At 48.4% G+C, this 22,772-nt stretch overlaps 1 protein-coding gene across 5 annotated transcripts in view; it reads right to left on the bottom strand.

Moving 5' to 3' along the window:
* Nucleotides 1-22,772, bottom strand: part of PSTPIP1 (proline-serine-threonine phosphatase interacting protein 1) — a 53,819-nt gene that overhangs the window by 8,208 nt on the left and 22,839 nt on the right. For 3 of the 5 annotated variants that reach the window (XM_081084328.1, XM_081084327.1, XM_081084329.1), the window contains exons 2-12: nt 16,097-16,197; nt 15,078-15,152; nt 8,502-8,536; nt 8,167-8,273; nt 5,683-5,745; nt 4,952-5,050; nt 3,952-3,997; nt 2,758-2,837; nt 2,077-2,175; nt 878-974; nt 280-370 (exon numbers count right to left, since the gene is read on the bottom strand). In XM_081084328.1, the coding sequence (XP_080940454.1) occupies nt 280-370; nt 878-974; nt 2,077-2,175; nt 2,758-2,837; nt 3,952-3,997; nt 4,952-5,050; nt 5,683-5,745; nt 8,167-8,273; nt 8,502-8,536; nt 15,078-15,152; nt 16,097-16,197 (893 nt within the window). Of the gene's footprint in view, nt 1-279; nt 371-877; nt 975-2,076; nt 2,176-2,757; nt 2,838-3,951; nt 3,998-4,951; nt 5,081-5,682; nt 5,746-8,166; nt 8,274-8,396; nt 8,537-15,077; nt 15,153-16,096; nt 16,198-22,772 lie in introns of all 5 variants that reach the window. The other 2 variants (XM_081084331.1, XM_081084330.1) reach the window with 2 other exon arrangements.

The following is a 22,772-nucleotide window of genomic DNA, read 5'->3' as shown; positions in this document are numbered from 1 at the left end:
TATGCTGGGACTCCCTGGAGCTCTCAGCATTCACTAATGAATAAGTTGGATGTGATTATTTGTTTAATGCCTGGGCCCCCTTGGGGTGAAGGTGTCATGAAGTCAGGTTGAAGCTGTCTTGTTCCCAGAGAGTACTCAGCACTTGAACACTGCATCAGGCACATAGTAGATGGTTAATAAATACACGTGAAACAGCCAGGTGAAGGAAGAGAGTCTGGACCTGCTTCTCCCCGCTTCCCCTTTATATCCCCCACCTCAGCATCAAAGTAGGTGTCTCACCTTTTTATCATGCCACAGGAAGGTTGTATGCCAGGGTTGCCAGATGATATGGTGACTTCCCGATCATAGTAGTTCTGGTAGGGTACTGGAGCTATAGGTAGTAAGCTGTGAGGTCCAGGGTGGCCAAGGGCAGGGCAGGAAAAACCTCTGCCACCTGATACCCCAACCTGTCCCCATCCAGAAAACCAGACTGGGGCCCTACTTTCCCATCCTTGGCCCTGGCCTGCCCTTACATTTGAGGAACAGGCCTCTCTCACTTCCATGAGAGACCCCACTGTGGGCACCACCAAGAATGAATATTCTGGACTCATAATTTAGTGGAACAAAACTGGCTGGGGTAGGGTCTCTGAAGAGGCTCTCCACATCCACTCCCTTTCTGAATATTATAGTGTTATTAAGCTCTGCTCATCCTCTGCCTTAGGGGAACATACTATCCTTGGCCCCTCCCTGAGATCTGGCCACATCTCCACCCAGAAGGGATCTATGAACCACCCGAGTCCTGTCTTGGCAGTTGAGGCTCAGAGAATTTGGGCAAGGCTTCCTAGGGACAGGCAGGCCTGGACCCAGAGGCCATGCTGCCTATGGGTCTGGGCTTTACCTGGGGGCTCAGTGCCTGTACTCTTGGCCTGGATGAAGCTGTTGATGTCGGCTTCCACACTGCAGCCTTCCAGCGTCACCCGAACCTCCTCGTAGAGCTGGAGGTGGGAAAGAACAGAGGCTGAGGGGCCAGGCTTCACCTCAATGTTCATCCTCATCACAGCCCTCTTTTTCTATGACTCTGAACTCTGGCCAGGGGCTTCCACCACCTCACAGGCCTTCTATGCACAGCTCAGTGCCTGTATTCAGAGGGGTCTTGGGGTATATCTGTCCCAGGCCTTCCTAAGGGGTCAGAGCCCTGGCTGATAGCATCTCCTGGTTCCTGAGCACCTCCTAGGCACAATACCCTATGCAAGGGACTTAACTCACTTCTGTCCTCTATAGTAGATATTATTCCCTCCATTTTAGAGATGAGGAAACTCAGAGAAGGAAAGTGACTTGCCCAATATCACAGAGCAAGAATTCAGTGCAGCTGAGCTTTATTCCAGTATGGCAGGATAAGAGCCCACCTTTCTTCCTCTGCCACAGGAGGCCACTCAGGTGGGTTCAAGTCATTTGGGTGGAGGGAGGGACCCAAAACCCTACAGCTCATGTAGGAGAGATCAGGTAAAGAACAGCAGTGAACACCAGGGAGTCAGAGCTGCCTCAAGAGAGCTCATGTCTCTGGAGTTATATTAACAGTGGTCAGAGACCCTGGTAGAGAGGTATTGGCCCCTTTCTGCTGGGTAGGACCCACCCCAATCACCCAGCATCTTCATCTAGCTAAGTAAGGGAACCAGAATACCAAAGAGATGTCTGGGGGACAGAAAAGGGACTGGACCTCAGTTCCTACAAAGGGGAAGCCTAGAGCAGAGCAGCCCAGCATCATCCAGCCTTTCTGCAGACCTCTTTTCACCTCTCTTCTTAACAAGGGCAGAAAAAACACATACTCAGAGTAGAGTCAAGACCTTGGACTAGGGGTGAGGAAAGAAGGCAGATGCCAGGGTAACCACAGAAGCACAGTCTTCCAGGCAGTGAGGCCATAACCCTGGACAATACTGACTTCCCTGTCCTTGGGGTCCTGGGGCACAGATTGAAGCCTAAGGTGTTTGCTGACAGACCCAGAGGGATCTGGGCATACTGTTGCCCAGAAGTTGCCCTTTCTTTATGCCCCTCCCCTACCAAATCACTTTGTTCCCTCCCCGTCCTTAGCCCCCTGACCTCATCATCCTTGACACACTGCATGGAGAGCTGGTTGCAGTGCACCCATAGGGCATTTCGGAGGATGGTCAGCCTGTCAAACTCTTGAAGCTGGAAGGCCTGGTTATGGGAGGGAGGGAGATGAGAAGTGAGAAGGGAGCTGCAGAGCCAGGCCAGGCTGGGCCCCACTCAACAGCTCAGCTGGGGCTGACAAGCCAGACTCCCTCTGCTGAAAGCCAAGTTTAACCAAAAAACCCTTGCTGGGGGTCTCCACCCCCACATCTGTGCCAGCACCTCAGGCTTTTGATAGGGAGGTTGTGTTCCTTGTGGAGTTCCTGCCTCCACCCTCTTTCCAAGCCCTACCACACACTGGAAAGGCCCCAGGAAGATGTCATGAGAGGAACAGTCCTGAGGGGCCCAAGGAAGCTATGGGTTTTGTCTGAGTCTCAGTTTTGGCTTCAACAAAAAGGGATGAAGAATGCCTGCCTGAAACAAAGGGAGCCAGTACATAAAGCTAGGCAGTGAGCTCCCTGGGTTAGGGATCCAGCAGGGGACTGGAGAGTGAATGCATGAGTGAATGAATGAAGGAATAAGGCTTTTCCCCCACCCCACTGCCTTATTTCCCCCCATGAAGTGGCTGGAGCAGGGACGAATGTCTTTCCTATTTTGTAGGTGGGGAAACTGAGGCCCAGTGTAACTCACCTCACAGGTGGTTTGATGCTCCTGCTCCCACTCGCCTCGTACCTTCTCCAGATGCTCAATGTTCTGTCTGTACACCCGCTCTAGAAACACAAGTGGCCCTCAGGGAGGCCAACAGCCTAGACACCTGCTTCCACTGCTCACCCCTTGGTTCCTGCAATGCTCCTGCTCAGAGTGCCCTCTTCCCCAGACAAACCTGCCCTGGCTGCTGGTACCTCATTTGGGCACTTGTCAGGGCTACCCACTATGGTACTGCTCCTTTTGGGGTGACTCTTAGCTCTCTGTTGTGCTCTGAATTGCCCAAGTCTGGAGTGGAGCCCATATATCCAAAGCCAGAGTCCAGATGTTTTGCCATTCCTCGGTCCCACCCTCTCACTTTCCAGATGAGAAACTGAGGGCAGTACTGAAGGAGAGTAGGGAGGAGTATGGTAGCTGTTGGGCTGGGGACTCAGCAGGCTTGGCCATGACCTGTCCCCAGAACTCGGGTTCACACATCCCCTAGCCATGGGAGCAGCTGGGTCCTGGGAGAGGCAGAGCAGAAGGGAGACCCTTTTCAGGAGAAGGGAGCAGGGTGAAATTTCTGACCTAAGAGGTATGCTGGTAGAGACAAGTGGTGTTGGGTTTTTGGCATCAGGTGAAAGACAGAGGAGACAGACCCAGAGAAGGCAGTGTGTGTGTGTGTGTGAGAGAGAAAGAGAGAGAGAGAGAGAGAGAGAGAGAGAGAGAGAGAGAGAGAGAGAGAGAGAAAGAAGAGAGATTTGAGTGGGTCTGTCTGCCATGATGGTGACTGTGAAAGTCCTGTACTCTAGAGCCCGATGACTTTGGTTGGAATGTAGTCAACACCACTATTGACTCCGTGACCTTGGGCAAGTTATTTAACCTCTCTGTGCCTCATCTGTTAAAAAAGGGGATAATAATAATAATATCAGTCACCTCATAGGATTGTTGTGCAAATTAGTTAAAGCACCAAGAATAGTCTTGGTAAATGAGAGAACATGAATATTTTTATTTTACTTGCATAAGTATGGAAGTATTTTACTTGCGTAAGTATTTTACTTGCGTAAGTACAGTGTCATATGACTTATGACACTGTAGTCACCTGTGAGTTTGTACATCCCCAGGGTAGGAAAGTGTGCAGTGTTGGGAAGGTCTGTCCAATCCACCGCCTAGGTCTAAGGAGGCAGGTGGGCCACATACCTGCCTCCATGGCTGAGTCCTTGCACTGCTTGGCTTTGTTCTGGCTCTGAGGAGGCAAAGGAAAAACAGTGCTGAGCCTCTGTTCTGGAGACTACCCAGACCCAGCTTAGGACTCCCAGCCTCCTGGGTGACTGAAGTGCCTCTGTCACAACCCTCCCTGACCACCCAGGGGAGACTCAAGAGCCAACTTGTGAACAAGTTCCATCATTTACTCCAGCTTCACCCCACAAAGGACTACAATAAAAAAGTTTTAATAAAAAAGAAGTAAAAACAGAAACTTGCAGCCCATGAAAACTAGATATCAGGACCTAGAAAGAGAAATATAAATCAGGAGTCAGGACCTGAGGCTCCATGTGGCCAGTGCTGAATCTACTGGTTGGGACTTAGGCTCTGGTTCCCAACTTGCTGCCCCCAAATTCACCCCCAACCCCCTGCCCTCTCTGGGCCTCAGTTTTCCTGTATATGCAATGGGAAAAAGGTGTTCTTGGGCTCTGGTAGCTCTGCGACCCCCACTCTGGCCCAGAGACCAGAGTAGTCATGAGCTTGGGCTCAGGATGACTTAGGTTTGGATCCTTTCTCTGTTGCTTCCTGGCACTGAGACCTTGGACAATCCACTCACCATCACTGGGCCTTAGTTTTCTTTCTGTGACATGGGCCCACTGTGCCCCTCTCCAAGGGTTATGTGAGAGTTAGCATCTGCTCTCATTGACCTGTGATCTCTGGGCCTGGGCTGCAGAGGGCTTGCTTTGAGGAATTGGTCCTTGGGTGTAGCCAGGAGATGGCAAAAGGGGATCAAGCTGACCCTGTAAATTCATGCCCCAAGATTCTAGGAAACCCATTTTACAGATGAGAATGTGAAGTTCAGAGAGGGGTGGGAAGCTAGTATGTTCCATATGCAGACCTTGCCTGGTTGGGGTGGGGTCCTACTGTACCCCTTCCCTGCCTTGCTTACCCTGCCCCAACTCTGGGAGACAACATAGGCCTCAGTGGCCCCACAAACCTTTTCCACCTGTTTCTGTTGGCCGCTGATGCTAATACGCTCGAAGGCCTGCTCGGCGTCATCTGCGTCCCGGCACTTCTGCTCATATGTCTTCTTGGACTGGACATGTGCAAGGGTGTGACTTGCGGGGGCCCAGAGTGAGGCTCTCTGAGCCCAGTCTCCCTTCTTCCTGTTAGGGGCTATGAATGGAGAGGGGGCCTCCTCCCCAGGGACAGGGATCTGAAGGTCCAGAATAAGAGGGAGAGGGAGTCTTGTTCCCATACCCCTACCCACTGGGGACATTGTAGCCCTGCCCAAGGCCCCAGCCTTTTCAGAGGGGAGATCATATTAAACCACCAGTAAGTCCCTGAAAATACCTTGCATCCTCATGATACTAATAGCCTCTGCACATGCTATCCCCTTTCATGGAACCTTTTTCTCCTCACCCACTATCCTAAGAGACATAGCTCAGGGGTCTCTTCTCCCTCCACCCTTGGAGTCTACAGCTGACAGCATGGATCACACTGTGGGCCACTGTCTGAGACTGACCACCTTCCTATCAGTCAAGAGTCTCCCATGAACAGTGCCAGGGCTGATCCATGTGGGGCTTTGGTACCCAGTGCAGCCCCGAACACATGGATGTTCCTGGATAAAGATCTGAGGCAAGCCTTCTCCCAGGTGCCCATCCCAGGTCTCCTGGGGTCCACACTTTGGGCTCTGAATCCTTCACGGCCCAAGAGCCTTGCACCCACCTCCATGACCTTCTTATAGAGTGACAGCTTGCTCTTCTGAACACGGTCCATGACAGCCTCGTACTGCAGGGGACATGAAGCTCTTAGTGGGGGGGAGGGGGAGGCTGTGGCCTATGGACAGTCCCCTAGGCCAAGAGGGTGGGGCTCCCCTGGAATGAGGTGTAGCACTTTTCCCCCTCGCCCAGCTCTGAAAGGCATAGTGACAAGATGTCCTCCTCTCCTATTGCCTGTTCTTTTACAATTACTGCTCAGAACAGAAAGCTAGAGAAGCCCAGGACATGTGTATGTCCACTGTGTCCTCTCATTGGCTGCAAACTCCAGCCAGGACTTGGCCTGTAGTTGGAGAATATCCAACTTACATGTGTATACATACATACACATACACACACACACACATACACAGAGTCCTCACAAGCCTCTGCACCCACTCACAGCTGTCACACACTGTGTACACACGTTAGTTCCACATGACACACATGCAGAAGTACACACTAAAAGGCCCCCATGATCCTACTGCTCTCACTGCTCCATTGCTCCCACTGCTCCTACTTGCATACACAGGCCTTCACATACACACTCACAGAGTGCCCATAGACACCATTCACAAGTATACACAAGCACACTCCTATGTTCCCCTTGTACAGGCCTATTCACACTTAGTCATGGCCACACGCAGGTACACAGGCCATTGCACCTTCAACTCTCCTCCCAGGCAGCTTGTTCAAATAGAGAAGACAAAACTCAGCCTAGACAGAGAATTGGAATAAGCTGTGAGAAGAATCAGAAATGAAATGACCCTTGTGTTGGGGCTGGAGCCATTTTGTGTCTGAGGTCACAGTAGGGCATGTGCCAGTGGAGAGATCTCAGGCAAGCACCTGGTCACATACAAATACACTGAGGCACACAAACATGCTCATAGGTGTGCACACATGTGTGCCTACAAACCCACACACACACACACACACATACAGGCCCACATACACACATGCCCAAGCATGTGCACACATATGCCCAGGCAGGCTTCCCCTAACACTATATCACAGCTCTCAACTTGTGGAGGTTCTGGCCGATCTGGGGAAGGTGTTGGTCTGTCCAAAACAGCTTTTGCAAACATGTAGACCTTCTGGCCACAGGAGAGCTTAAAGTAGCCAGCCTGGGGCCTCACTGTCACAGCAAGTGCTCTGCATGCTCTACAGGCAAGTCCCCTCTCCAAGAAGTCACCTGTTCCAGCATCTCAAGGTAGCACAGGCTTCTGGAGCTAGCTTTGGGGACCCACTGTCTGCTCAGGAACCCAAATTTAGAATCCCAAAAGCCTGAGACCCTGCCTGGCCAGATGGGTAGACAGGGAGGGCAGCCACATTGAATTTCTGTGGCCAGAGCCAATAATTAGAGCTGGTGCCCTATCTGTGAAGACTAATGGGGACCTGGTCTGGGATGGATCCCCAAAGCTTAGGCAGTGGGCATAAATGTCCCATCCTGCAAGAAGAAAACTGAGGCACAGAGAGGGGAAGTAGCTGGGTGAGGACACCAAAGCCCAGCCTAGCTGACACCTTTTTCTCCTTTACAGCTCAGTTGTATGGACGTTTCCATTTTCATTTTTTTTTTTGTATATTTCACAAGAATCCTTTCTCTCCAAGTAAGAAATATTTCTGTGTGCTGATGTCTCCCTCCCTGTCCAGAACAATACTCTTATCACTAAGACCCTAGAGTCTGAGCATGTGTCCTCACTTGTCCTCCCAGCAGGCCATATACTCAGCCAATCAGTCTCAGGTTTTGGGAGGGGACTCTGGGTCACAGAGATCACCAAGCCCACCTCCCACCCCACCACTGCAGCTTTTCTGACACATAGCCTTCAACCTCTGCTTGCACACTTCCCATGAGAGAGCCTCACTTCCTTTCCATGCAGTTCTTCCATCTAGAAATAGCCATGCCTTACACCTGGGTGAGAAGTATTGTGGATGCTGAAGTAAGCGTAACACCCCCTAATACCAGCAGGCTATGTTTCCCCCCTCAGCCTTGCGCAGCACTGCAGAGTGGCCAGTGACTGGTTCCAGGTCTGCTTTTCTCCCAGAAAAACAGCTTGGATCCTTGGGCTCAGGACCAGTCTTTGGTGACTCCCCAATTTAGTTTTCTTTCTTTGGATAATTCCAAGCTGTTACTGTCCCTCTACAGTCTGCTGAGATAGGATGGTCAATAAGACTGATGTCTTCTCCTCTTTCTGATGGCTCAGGGAAGGACCCCCAGGGGGGCTCCTAGGCCTGTGAGCTGAGCCCTTCCCTTTTTACCTCAAATCACCCTCACCCCCAAACCTGGGGTACTGCCCCCATACTCCATGGGACCGTTGGCCCCAGGGACTTTATTTTGGTGGGAAAGCCCACTCACATACACTGACCTAGGGTCCATCTCCTCCCACCTCCAGAGTGAAGATGGCCACCTCCCACTTGGGGTCTTGGTGATGGAGGAACACCCCAGCACCTGCTTCACCTTTTTTCTCTGCTCCTTCTGCCTCTCTCGGAAGTCCTCAAGGCTGCGGAGCTCCTCACGCAGGGCCAGGGCCAGCTGCATGTGGGAGTTGCCAATGTCTTCCATTTCTGAGGGCAGAGTATAGACATTGGTCTCCCACATCAGACCGATGGGTGTCAGCCACATACACATTCACCCCACCTAAGCTAGTTTCTGTCATCCCAAATCCTCCGTTAGTCCCACAGACTTACGTGCAGCCTAAACTCCTCTCCTGGCCAGAATCCATCCACCTCTGTCTATGTTCCCAGAAGGTCCTTTTACCCTACAGCCTGGAGTAGAAGAAAATTGTGACTTACGCTGCTTCAGGGAGTCAAATGAGGCCCTAAGGGAGCTGCAAAAAAGAGAGGCCAGGGTCAGCAGGAGGATAATGCAGTGGAACCTGAAGTCCCACCAAGCCCCAGAAACTTTATTTTGGTGGGAAGGCCCTAGGTCACTCACTCACATACACTGACCTAGATAGACCCAAGGGAGCTGGGATTTCTAGAAGGCAAAGTTTTTCTTTGGAAATTATAAAGCAATCAAATCTCCCCACTGGGGCAGAATGCTCCTGGCTTCTGCATGTCCTCAGGGCCCCTTTCCTCCCTCCTTGGAGCCCCTCTCCTGGCTGAGGTAGGAGGAGGCAGGGTTTAGACCTGGATTTAGGCAGGTGGCCTGGAGGATATTTTGGAGGAAGCTGGATGGGAGGGGGCAAGCAGGGAAGGGGTGAAGGAGGAGAGAAATGTGGGGAGAGCAACAGGGAGAACAGGATGTGCAGATGAGAACAGTGGGAGACTATTTCTGGCCCCTGGCTGGGGTGGCTCGGTGGACACTGGTGACACCTCTGAGGGGGACCCAGGAGGGAAGATAAGGAGTTTACTTTATGGTGTGCTGAACCTGAGGTGCCTGAGAGAAACCAGAAGAAGGAGTCATAAGGCAGCAGGGTGGGCAGCAGGGAGAGCAGGAAGGGAAGAGGTTGGCACCTGGCCTGTAAGGTAGGGGAAGACACCAGAGGGTAGGGGTTGCCTGATGGAGCAAATAAAAATACAGGACTACAATTAAATTTGGACTTAGATCAAACAACTAATACATTTTTAGTATGTATTCCCCATTAATATTTGAACGTACTTACATTTAAAAAGCTCTTGTTATTTATCTGAAATCCAAACTTAACTGGGAATACTGTATTTTACCTGGCAACCTTGCCGAGGGGGCTTGTACACAGAACCATGAACCAAGTTGAGGCCTAAGCAAAGATGTTGGAGCCCAGCCAGGACTAAGTTCTGTCGGCTGATAGATAATGTGGCACCATGAGGCAGAGTGCTCTTTGGGTCAGAAACAGCGTGGGTGGGCAGAGTGCCCATCAGCTTTCAGAGGGGTGAGTTCCCTGTTTTGTGCAGGAGAGGTGATTTGGAATCCCAGCATAGGAACCCAGCAGGCCCTGGATAGGAGCTCCTGTTCTGGATTCCCACATGCAGATGCTAGAGCCAGCCAACCTGGGTTCAGTCCAGGCTCTGTATAACCTTGGACAAGTTAATTATACTCTTTGTGTCTCAGTTCCCCTTTTGTAAAATGGGGATAATAATAACACAAACAGGATTATTGTGAGGATTAAATGAATTTATATGTACAAAGCATCTCTGTTGGGATCCAGATATTGTGCAGCCCTTTCCTGAGTCTACAACTGCACCCCCCGCCCAGTTCTGGGGGTCACCCAGGCCCCTGAACCTAGCCTGAGCTATATCTCCAGTGTTCCATGTAAGAGTTTGTCCATTCCCAGGGGTAAAATTCTCTGCCTGTGTTTGTAGCCTCTTAATCAAGGAGGCAAAATCCACTGTGGCTTTCCCCTCACCAGGATGCTTGAGGAGCCACAGTGAGTGGAAGCAGATAGGGAAACTGAGGCCAGAGCATGTCCAGGCTTATTGGGGTCATGCAGAGGCAACAGGGACATGTTCTGTCCTGGATGCATCTGGCAGCTGCCCTTGGCCCAGCCTTTCTGCAGAGCAATGCGCAGGTCCCCTGGTGGCCACATGGCCATACAACATCTGCCCAGGACACCCCAGGGCTCCTGCCCTCTTGCTGGCATCTCCTAGCAATCCATGCAAGGCAGGCTTCCAGGGGACTCCTTCATCCCATTGGACAGTCAGGGAAACTGAGGCCAAGCAGATACAGCACCCTGGCAGGACCCACAGGGATCCGAGCCTAGAGAACTGTGGGGGGTCTACTCAATGCCAGACCCCTAGCCCTAAACTAAGTGAATTTCAAAGTGTAATTTGCACATTGGCAGCATCAACATTATCTGGAGGTTTGTTGGAAATGCAGATCCTCAGGCTCCACCCCAGTCCTGAAATAGAAACTCACAATGGGGCCCAGCATACTGTATTAAGCCTCAGGTACTGCTGATGTCCATTCAAATGTGATAGCTGCTGGCCTAAATTATTCAGTCCTCATAACTCTCATCAGGGGAATGGCCTTAAACTCTTGTAGAGGATTTGGGGACCATTTGAAGTCTTTCTCTGCCCCACGAGACCCAGCAAAGATAGTTTCTCTTAGCTTTTCTATCATCCCCAGGTTCTTCCCCTTTGCCATTCAGAAAAACTGTTTCCAAGATCTTGAACTCTCCTCTATTGTGTCTTCTTTGCATGTCAAGGGCAGGAACCCCGGGCAGACCTCTACCCTCTGCTATTAGTCACTGCTATCCTTGTGTATATCTCATCCAGATGCCCCTTTTGACTTGGCTCTCAGGATGTTCAGCCTGAAATTCTATGCTCAAACACAGCCTACATTTCCAATATAAATATTGTCTTTTGTAACGTTCCCACCATGTGGCATGACCCACCTCAGGCCCCTGCTTTGGCCTCCCTACCCACTGCCCACCGGCTCACCAGGAGGCTGGTGCCTCCCTGCTGATAGGAGTGGTTCCTCTCACCTCCCTGTGCTGGAGGCTGGGCCTGAAGTTAGTTGGTGTCAGAGGACCCCTTCTGGTAACAGGGCCCGCCTGTCTCCCTCCAACATCCTTAGTGATACCTTCATTCTCTGAGCTCAGAGGAAGAGAAATTATGGAAACAACAGCAACAACAAAACCCTCTCCTGATAGGAAAACCACAGCATTTTAGGCTATGACAGGTGGGGGTGATGTGGGAATGTAATGGTGTAAGTCCATCCTCCTTCAGGAGCTGTCCTTGCTTGAGGTAACCACAGAGAGGCTTACAAGAAAATTGGCTCCAACCCTGCCCACCTTGATTCTTTTTCATTTCCTGAATCCCTGCCCTTTGCAGCTTCTGGAAGCACATGCCCAGCACCCAGGATGAGCAAGTGGGGGAGGAGGTGCAGCTTTTGGGGGGAGGTGATATTTCAGCCAAAGCTCAAAGTGCAGGTACACTGGAGAGGGAAGAGATAGGGATCAACAGTCAGAGTAAAGACCTGGCAGTTGGAAGGGAGAGTCCAGGTGAGCTTTCTGCAGGGCTAGAAGCAATAGTGATAGAGTCCTCTGCCTTCCTAATGTTGTCTTTAAAATGCATTGAAAGGGCTTATGGGATCTCTTGAGTGTGGGGACCAAGTCTTATTTGTGCATTCTCCATTGCCCAGTGGATGTTTGCTGATTTAATATGCGAAGGAGGTGAATGAGAAAAATCATTTGAAGACAAGAATAACCTCCCTTTAATGTATGTGGTTGATCCTCCAGACCCCAGTGAGGTTTCTGGCCAGTCTGAGGGCAGGGCTGATGCAGAAATGCTTCATCTTCAGGCAGCAGAGGCGAGGGAGGCCAATCAGCTCTGCCCTTTTGGCTCTTGCTGGGCTATTTCTGGGGTCACTTAATTTCCTGCTTTGTTGTCTGTTTGCCTCCACCAAACCTGTGCATCCCCTGCCCTCTGCCTGCCCTCCAAGGGACTGAGAATGAGCATCTTGTGGGACCTGGGGATCTTGGCCATGTGGAGGCTAAGGGCTCCCTCTACAGGAGGAGGTGCCATCCCCCAAGCTAAATAGTCAAGCCACCTTTCCCAGAGGGGCTAACCACAAATATACTTCCACAAATGTCCACAACACAGAAGTGACCCAGGCTTTCATTCACTCTTTCCACAAAGAGCCCTCCAGGTTGGTGTGGGAATGGGGTGATCTGATCAAATCCAAGACCCTGATAGGCAAAGCTAGAGTGTCTGGGAGAATTTCCTGGAGGTGATAGGCATTAGAGGGTTCTAAAGGGAGGGAAGATGAAATCACCCTCAGTGTACTAGACTCTGGCTTCAGGATGGTGGGGCCCTTTATTTTATTTATTTTTAAAATTTTGAATCCCCATGACTTAGTGTGGGGAAATTCATAGAAGGTGCTCCATACATGCTTGCTGAATAAATGGATGGGTATGGGTACTTGGTCCATAGTTAGAGAAAGGAATAATGGAATGGTCTCACTAACCCTAGTACATGCCATGGGACTCAACAGCAATACTTATTAAGAACCTATTGTGTGCTGGGAGCTGCATGGGGCATGGCTCTAAGGGAGGCAGCCAGTGAGCTGAGATTATTCCATTCCTGCCTCTGAATGTGCCTTGCACTTTCCCACCTCCAGCTTTTGTCCATGTCAGTCCTTTGGCAGAAAGACACCTCCCCTCCATTTCTACATTTCCCAGTGTGTTTCCTCCCTAGTCCTCCCTATTCCATCCTGCTATGCCCTGCTCCTCTGGTTGGCAAAGGTTGATAGGGAGTTGGAGGCAGTGCTGGTTTGCACACACTACTCCCGGCCTGCTCTGGACCCTCCATGGTTGAGCTGTAAAGGCCCCTGCAGGTTTTGTTTCTGTCTCTCCTCCTGCAGGTTCAGCATACCCAGCCCAGGCTCCAGCTCCTCCGGTGGGCAACAAGGCAGACCCAGACTCTATTCCTTGCCCCAGCCTGGGGCTCCCATGTTGGAGGAAGGCTCCCCCTCCAGGGGCTCACAGTTTCCAGCATTCTGGGCCAGAGAGGGGCTGGGTCCCAAAGAAATGGTTGAGGCTGCCCAGTCAGGCCTCTCAGCCCCAAACTAAGCAGGATGACCCCAATTATCTGACTTATTGAACAGCCTGTGAAATTGTTAAGACCCCATATTTATTAGACATTCCCATGGGTTGCTGCTCTCTGCTCAACATTGTGACTGCCCAGAGCAAATCTTGAAAGTGACTGATCCGTTTCATAGTCTAGAACCCAGGACTCAGAGTGGGAATGGCCACCCCAGGTTCTCACATTAAATAGGGCAGGGCAGACCTTGCCCTACTCAGCCTCCTATGACCATACAGGAGATCAGGGCTGCCCAGAACATAGCCCTGGCCACTTCATAGTTCTAAAACCCAGACAAGATATTGTGTACCTCTCCATCCTTCCCACTGCCCACCCTGGCTCCACTTTCATTTTATGCTCCTCCTTAGTGGCTTCTTCTTCCTGTTTTAAGTCCCCTGTGACTCACTGCTCCTTAGCCTGGGCTCCCATCATGACCCTGCCTGGAGCACCCTTCCAACTCCTCTTTTTCTGGGAAAGTTTTCCTCCTGGCCTAGGAAGCCAGGAGGTAGGCAGGGACTCCTTCCTGGTCATGCTTCCCTAACTGGGACAAAGAAGGGCCCCAAGAGATTCCATTCATTCATCACCATGTCCTCAGCCCTCCTCTGTGCCCATCCTGTTTCCAACCTCGGCCCTGCCCCTGGAAGACCCTCAGCCCATGTTCCTGTTGATCTTCACAATAGTCCCCTGGATTGGGCAGATGAGAACCAAACTCAGAGAGGTTAAGCAACTTGCTCATAGCCACACAATTCACAAAAGCTGAGTGAGGACTAGAGCTCATGAATTCTTACTTTGCATTCATGATTTTTTTGGTCCAATGCACAAACTGAGCATTTATCTCCTCTGGTTCATAACATTTTAAAATCTTCCTTTAGGTTTTCCCATGATTTTTCTGGATCCAGGTGGAAGCAGGAACCAGCCAGGGTGCCCTAGATCTTTAGAAGACCTAGACTAGAGAGTGTTCAGGGCACTGAAATGGCTTTGGAGCTGACAGGTTTTGGGGTCACTTTCCTTGAGCAGAGCCAGGCACTCACAGGCTTGATTTCCAGGAGCAGGGGTTGCTATGGCAGCTGCAGGCTAAGGTCAGTTCTTGGGGCTCCTGGGTAGGAGAAGGACTCATCAGAGCCCTTTTAGAACTTAGAGTCCAGTGTTTTGTCTTTCAGGCTGGCTCAGTCCTCACCCTGGAGAAGAGTTCACATTTTCCCAAGGTAGCTCCTCCACTGTTAGAAAGTTCTCCTTCAGCCACTCTCAAATTATCACTCTCTCCCCATCTACTCCTCTGCCCAGCTCTCTGCACACAGAGACCCAGGTTTCAAGGCTCAAAAAGCCTGGCTGCTTCACCCCAGCAGCTGCCTTTATTGCCTCTCCTGATAACTAGGCCTAAACTGAGCCCCTGGACTCCTTTAATCTTTTGAGGAAGGTTGCATTATTATCCTGACTCACTGATAAGGAAACAGGCACAGAGAATGTCAGTGACCAGACCATGATTACACAGCTTGTGGGTGAGGAGCTGGTGTCCTCACCTTGTAGCCTAGACTGAGCCAACACTGTAAGGGACTCAGCAGCTCATGGAAGGCCTGTCACCTGCCCCTCAGGGCTTTAGGACTTTGGGGGAGGTTGTATGGCTATGCTGCAAGTGCCTGAGGACACATGGCCCCTGCCCTCCTGCCCAGGACCTTCCCACCACCCAGACCACTGGATTTTCTCCCATACACAGAATCTGACCTCTCAATACCCAAGAGAGCTGCCCATCCCTGCCCTGGGAGCCACCCAGACCCTTCCTGGCCATGCCCAGTCCACCCTAAACCCTATCTAAATGCCCAGAAAGTGCCTGGTAATGGAGGAGGAAGCCCAGGCTCTGGGACCTCTTACTTGATCTCTGTCTGGCCACCTGCTTTCCGGGCGATCTGTACCAGCTCCTTCCCGTACCGCTCCTCTGCTTGGGCCCTGCAAGAACAAAGCATGGGCATTGCATCTCCTCCAGTTCTGTTGGCCATGGCTCCCTCAAATGTCTGCAGATCCCTCAAAAGTCTGCGACAGGACTGGAGAAACCACCCTCTTAGCATCTGGGAGCAGGATGGTTTTCCAGGCTCCTCCTTCAGAAAGTTAAGCCCCCAGCACTTTCTCCAAATCAGGGGTGAGGAACGTCCAGCCTGCAGGCCATATCATTTGGTGTGGCCCTGGCAAGGCAACCACAGGCAGGAGTCAGAATTCAATAAATGTAGAAGTTTTTTTCATAGCAATATAATTTTAAGTTGATAATTTTGTATGGCCTACGAATAATGTTATAAATATCCAAATGGCCTTTGGCAGAAAAAAGGTTCCCCACACCCATTCTAAATAAAGGTTGGCCAAATACAGGGACATCTGAAGAGTCTTGGTATTATTTTCCCACTTGGGGAAGGCCCACATCTAGGGAAACACAGGAAAGCCACAGTCATGACTTTGTTTTTTTTGTAAGGAAAATAACTTTATGTATAAAATATGTTATAACATAATATAGGAAAAGGCAATACGTTTTAAGAGAAATGGTCCAACTTTTTGAATATTTTTTTTATGTACTCATATTTTCAATATCAGGAAAAAATGGTTGTCATTTTCTTTCTTTTTTTACTTTTATATTTTTATTGTTGACACTATCACAGATGTCCCCCACTTCCCCCATCCTTTGCCCAACTTCACCCACCTTTACCCACCTTGGCCTTCACCACACTGTTGTCTGTGTCCATGGGCTATACTTATGTTTGGCTAATCTCTTCACCTTCTTTATCCCCACCACCCTCTTCCTGACAGCAGGTTGGCTGGGATGGGCAGCCTCAGTCATTTTCCAGAACTAGGTGGAGGGTAGTCTCCTTCCTACACCTACCCTTGCCAACCCTGTTGGTGCTCACCTCTGCCTCAGAAGCTCTTCCATGTCCTTGCACATCTTCCTGCCATCCAGCAGCCGCTGCAGCAGCATCTCGTAGCCTGTGTGGGCTGTGAAGTCCCTGCACTGTCACACAGAACACAGGGATGTGAGAGGGCCATACTAGACAGTGCTGGATGGAGAGCATAGCCTGGCAAGTACCCCTCTGACCACCTCCCCTTCTGCCCCTATCTTCCTCATTCAAAAGCTCTTAAGATTCAAGACCTGGCTTCACACAGGCACACAGAAGGCCCCACCTCTCCCCAGTGCTCCACATGTAAAGATACCAGGTACGTAAGTGAGACCTACCTGGAATCAGAGCTTACAGTCCAGGAGGCAACAACTCCCTAATGCAGGACAGCCATGGGAAGAGCCACTACCAAGGCCCCATGATGACAGCCTTTACAGGGTCCCCTGCACTGCTCGCTCCTGTCATTGTTTCAATAACCCTATTATCTCAGCTGTTTTTGAAAACTGAGTCACAGATGGGTGAAATGTGCCCAGGGTGACACAGCTTGAAAGTCATCTGGGTCAAGTCCATGCTTTTAACCTCTACACTATATGGTCTCTGCACTATATGGGCTGTCTGTGTGGGCTCAGGTAATCCTCTCATGCCCACCAAGTAAAGTAGGCTCTGAAGGTGACTTAAGTCAGGACTGGGCACACCAACACACATTTAGAACACAGGTAGGACATTTCATACATCTAGGACACGTAGGGCACATCTAGCACACCTAACACATTTGGCACAAAACCTGGTTCGCCCCAGGTCCACCTCTTAACCAGGGCAGTTGAGGAAGTGCGTCTTGGAGAATTCAAGACACAGGTCCTATTTTACCTCCCACCCAGCATTTGGTGACTGTCTCTGAGCCATCTAATTCTCTTTTCTCATCCCTGGAGTGGACTCTGAACTTCTGGTGTAGGAAGTTGGGGAGGGAGGTTATACTCAAGGACTAGGAAGGGACAGAAGTTTTCCTAAGACATCTCTAGGTCTAGGGAGTGGGTCTTGGGGTCAGGCTGCCCCCTCAAAGCTCACTGACTGCCAGGGGAGAAGGTGATGAAATGTCATACTGAAAACAGAGGCTTTTATGTCTCTGGCCCCAACATCCATTCGTATTATATATATATATATATGTTTTATTGTTGAGAGTATTACAGATGTCCTGCCCTTTATTCCCCTCCTCGTTGCTCTCCTCCACCCAGATTCCACCTTACCCCAGGCCTTGACTACCCTATTGTCTGTGTCCTTGGGTAATGCATATTTGCATATAAGTCCTTTGGTTAATCTCTTCACACTACCCTTCCCCCTTCCCTCAGAGATTCATTACTCAATTCCACATTTCTATGCCTCTGATTCTATTTTATTCATCAGTTTATTTTATCCATTAGACTCTTTGTTCATTTATTTTGATTTTAGATTCAATTGTTTGTTTGTTTGTTTATTTATTTATTGTTAATCCTCACCTGAGGATAGTTTTCCATTGATTTTTAAAGAGAGTGGAAGGGAGCGGGGGAGACAGAGAGAGAAACACCAATGTGAGAGAGACACATTGATTGGTTGCCTCCTGCACATGCCCCAACCAAGGCCGGGGATGGAGCCTACAACTGAGGTATGTGCCCTTGACCAGAATCAAACCCAGGACCCGTCAGTTTATGGGCTGATGCTCTATCCACTGAACCAAAATGGCTAGGGCTATCCTTTTTTTTAAAAAAATTCTTTATTGATTAAGGCCGAAACCGGTTTGGCTCAGTGGATAGAGCATCGGCCTGCGGACTGAAAGGTCCCAGGTTCGATTCTGGTCAAGGGCATGTACCTGGGTTGCGGGCACATCCCCAGTGGGAGATGTGCAGGAGGCAGCTGATCGATGTTTCTCTCTCATCGATGTTTCTAACTTTCTATCTCTCTCCCTTCCTCTCTGTGAAAAATCAATAAAATATATTTAAAAAAAAATAAAAAAATAAAAAAATTTCTTTATTGATTAAGGTATTACATATGTGTCTTTATCCCCCCATTTCCCCCCCTCATATCCCCCCACCATGCCCTCACCACTCTGTTGTCTGTGTCCATTGGTTAGGCTTATATGCATGCATACACATCCTTTGGTTGATCTCTCCCCCTTACCCCCACCCTCCCGTACTTCCCCTCTAAGGTTTGATGGTCTGATTGATGCTTCTCTGTCTCTGGATCTGTTTTTGTTCATCAGTTTATGTTGTTCATTATATTCCACAAATGAGTGAGATCGTGTGATATTTATCTTTCTCTTACTAGCTTATTTCACTCTCAGCATAATGCTCTCCAGTTCCATCCATGCTGTTGCAAATGGTAAGAACTTCTTTTTAACCGCAGCATAGTATTCCATTGTGTAGATGTACCACTGTTTTTTAATCCACTCATCTGCTGATGGGCACTTAGGCTGTTTCCAAATCTTAGTTATGGTGAATTGAGCATAGGGGTGCATATATCCTTTCTGATTGGTGTTTCTAGTTTCTTGGGAAATATTCTAGAAGTGGGATCACTGGGTCAAATGGAAGTTCCATTTTTAGTTTTTTAAGGAAACTCCATACTGTTCGCCACAGTGGCTGCACCAGTCTGCATTCCTACCAGCAGTGCACGAGGGTTCCTTTTTCTCCTCATCCTCACCAGCACTTGTCATTTGTTGATTTGTTGATGATAGCCATTCTGACAGGTGTGAGATGGTACCTCATTGTCGTTTTGATTTGCATCTGTTGGATGATTAGTGACTTTGAGCATGTTTTCATATGTCTCTTGGCCTTCCTTCTGTCTTCTTTTGAAAAGTATCTATTTAGGTATGTTGCCCATTTTTTGATTGGGTTGTTTATCTTCCTTTTGTTAAGTTGTATGAGTTCCCTGTAAATTTTGGAGATTAAATGCTTATCGGTGATAACATTGGCAAATATGTTCTCACATGCAGTGGGCTTTCTTGTTGTTTTGTTGATGGTTTCTTTTGCTGTGCAAAAGCTTTTTATTTTTATGTAGTCCCATTTGTTTATTTTCTCTTTAGTTTCCATTGCCCTAGGAACAGTATCAGTGAAGAAATTGCTTCAGCATATTTCTGAGATTTTGCTGCCTGTGGATTCCTCTGTTTGTGGTTTCCCGTCTTATGTTTAAGTCCTTTATCCATTTTGAGTTTATTTTTGTGTATGGTGTGAGTTGGTGGTCTACTTTCATCTTTTTGGATGTACCTGCCCAATTTTCCCAACACCATTTATTGAAGAGACTGTCTTGACTCCATTGTATGTTCATGCCTCCTTTGTCAAATATTAATTAAGCATAGTAGCCTGGGTCTATTTCTGGGTTCTCTATTCTATTCCATTGATCTATATGTCTGTTCTTGGGCCAATACCAGGCAGTTTTGAGAACAGTGGCTTTGTAATACAGCTTGACATCTGGTATTGGGATCCCACCTACTTTGTTCTTCTTTCTCAGGATTGCTGCAGCTATTCGGGGTCTTTTTTTATTCCAGACGAATTTTTGGAGAGTTCATTCTAGGTCTGTGAAATATTCCGTTGGTATTTTAATGGGGAGTGCATTGAATCTATAGATTGCTTTGGGTAGTATGGACATTTTGATGATGTTGATTCTACCAATCCACGAACACGGTATGTTCTTCCATCTATATCTCTTTTTTCAGTGTCCTGTAGTTTTCCGTGTATAGGTCTTTTACTTCCTTAGTTAAGTGTTGATAGATATGTATTTATTGCCATATTTTTATCTTTCTTCTACTTCTCTTCTTTCTCCTCCTCCTTTTTTTTAAAAATATATTTTTTAATTGATTTTTTTACAGAGAGGAAGGGAGAGGGAGCATCAATGAGAGAAACATTGATCAGCTGCCTCCTGCACACTCCCCACTGGGTATATGCCTGCAACCAAGGTACATGCCCTTGACCAGAATCGAACTCAGGACCCTTGAGTCCATAGGCTGACGCTCTATCCACTAAGCCAAACCAGTCAGGGCTCCTCCTTCTTCTTGAAGACCCTTCAACATTTCATGTAATACTGGTTTAGTGGTGATGAACTCATTTAGTTTTCTGTTGTCTGTGAAGTTCTTTATTTGACTTTCAATTCTAAATGATAGGTTTGGTGGGTAGAGTAATCTTTGTTGTAAGTCCTTGCTTTTATCACTTTAAATATTTCTTGTCAATCCCTTCTGGCCTGCAGTTTCTGTTGAGAAATCAGCTGACAGTTGTATGGGTGCTTCCTTGTAGGTAATTAATTCCTTGTTCTTGCTGCTTTTAAGATTCTCTCTTTGTCGATTTTTAGGAAAATGGCGGAGGTATAAGCGGACGTGTCCTGTGCCTTGTCCTGGAGCAGATAAGGGTGAGCAGCTGAAACGGGTAACATTCAGCCCGAATAGGTAGAGGATTTTCAGCTGAGAGATTGTCTGCAGCTAGGAAAGACTGAGAACCCCCCAGGGAAAAAAAAGGACTGTTGGAGACTGAGGCTGAAGCCTCTCCTGGTGCGCCAGCTAAGCAGCGGAGACTGCGCCATCTTGGGTGGTTGTTGCCGGCATCCAGAGACCAGCTACTAACCTGGAAACAAGGGATCTCAAGCAGCATGACTGCGTGAACTCAGACGAGCACTGCTTCTTCTCACGGAAAGGTTGGACATCCCCTAAAGGTGCGGTTTGCAGTTCGGGTTGGAGGGAGGACCGAGCTCGCGCGCGCGCGCGCGCGGGACGGAATCTGCGCCCCACAGAGTCCGCAGCCGTTGGGACCAGCGTGACCTGCGAGTGGGGAAGGGGCCCCACAGGGCTGCTGGCAGAAGGGAACGCGAAAAATGAGCCCATAGCTGGACTGGATGTAAAGGAGCAGTCTTGGACTTTGCCAATCTGCTGGCTGCTTGGTGCCAGGGGCGAGTGGGCGCACGGAGACTGCGCGCGGAGACTGTGCGCAGACCTGGAAGGTGGAGGCTTGCGAATTCGCACAACTATCAGGCTCTTGTTACAGTTCCCCTTAGATCCGTGCATTTGATTATTAAACCCAGCGCATGGGATTCCCCAGTTGGGGTCATTCGCAGAGCCTGTAGGGGAAAGTTCTTTTTGGGGAGCCTGGGAAACAGCGGACAGTGGCAAGGAACCAGCTCTGGGCAGTGGTCTTTCCGGAATCAGTTCCAAATACCATAGAGGACAAAACCCTACTGATAGAGAGGACTTAGAGCCTCGGAGGTAAATCCAGACACACTGCCACCCAGAGGCAGAGCCACGAACTGTCTCTTTTGCGATCACAAATAAAGGCAGTCTGGTAAAAAAATACAACCTGCCTTAAAATCAGGTCTGTGGTTTACTGCACGGAGGGACAGTGTATCGCAGGGAAGTTCAACACTCCCCTGAATGCCTGGCAGGACTGAGGCGTGCCAAAAAGAAGAGTGGAAGATCTGAAGCACCTTCACTTCTGAATATTTTTATATATATATATTTTTAATTCTTTTTTCACCATTTCATTAAGAACCTATTTTATTTATTTTTTTATTTTTTATTTTTTTCATCACCTGATTTTACCTTTTTAATTACTACATTTTTTAACCAGTATTATTGCTATCCTTTTACCATTTTTTCAAGGGTCATTTTATTTTTTATTATTTTTTTTTATTTTTCTTTATTTTATTTTGGGATTAGTGTTCTACACTCTATTTTTATCGTTCCTTTAGCATCATTTCTCTCTATCTCACATTTACCCTTAAGCCAAAACTCTCTTCCTCACTTTTCCCCTTTTGTTGTCCTGTTTCTCTTACCCTATTCCTGCTTTGGATTTTACCTATTCCTTCTTAAATTTCACCCTACTTATATATCTAATTTCCAATCCCTTGCTCTCCCCATACAAATAGCCTCTTCCCCACCTCTATTTCATTCTCTTAATTTTTTTTTGTTTTTGTTGTTGTTGGTTTTTTTTGTGTTTTTTTTTGGTCTTTTTGTGTGTTTTTTTTCTCTCCCTTTTCCCAATCTCATTTCGGCACTCCTTTTTGTTTTTTATTTTTCTCTCTAATATTTTTCTCTTTTTTCTTCTTTATCCCCTAATTCTCTTCGCTCGGGGGGGTCACCTTTATTTGGGGTTATTAATATCGTGAATGCATTTAGTTTGGTGTCTTGTACGTTGTGCCTTGTTGTGTTGTATTTTGTGCCTTTGAATCAGCGCAACAGAGAGAGATCTACATAACTAAACACCTTGAGAAGAGAAATCATGGTGAAACAAAGAACCAACCCAAATATGAAAGAAAAACAGGCATCATCAGAAAAGGAAGTAAACGAAATAGAGGCAATGGAGGCAAGCAACCTGTCAGAGAAAGAATTCAGAGTAATGGTCATAAGGTGGATGAAAAGAATGGAAGACCAATTCAACAATATGTGTAGGAACCAAGAGGAAATGAAGAAGAACCAAGAGGAAATGAACAGAAACCAAGAAGAAATGAAAAACGACATCACTGCCATAAAGAACTCAATAGAAAGCATCAACAGTAGACTAGAAGAAGCAGAGGACCGTATCAGTGAGCTAGAAGACAAGGTAGAAAAAAATACCCAAACAGAACAGCTTCTAGAAAAAAAAATTAAAAAGCAGGAAGAGAGCCTAAGAGAACTCTGGGACAATGCTAAACGAAACAACATCCGAATAATAGGGGTGCCAGAAGGAGAGGAAACTGAGCAAGG

This window comes from Myotis nattereri (assembly GCF_964212035.1).
Source record: "Myotis nattereri genome assembly, chromosome: 1".
Taxonomy (NCBI): domain Eukaryota; kingdom Metazoa; phylum Chordata; class Mammalia; order Chiroptera; family Vespertilionidae; genus Myotis; species Myotis nattereri.
The sequence above is the reverse complement of the archived record's forward strand: the minus strand, read 5'-3'. Positions and strand labels throughout refer to the sequence as shown.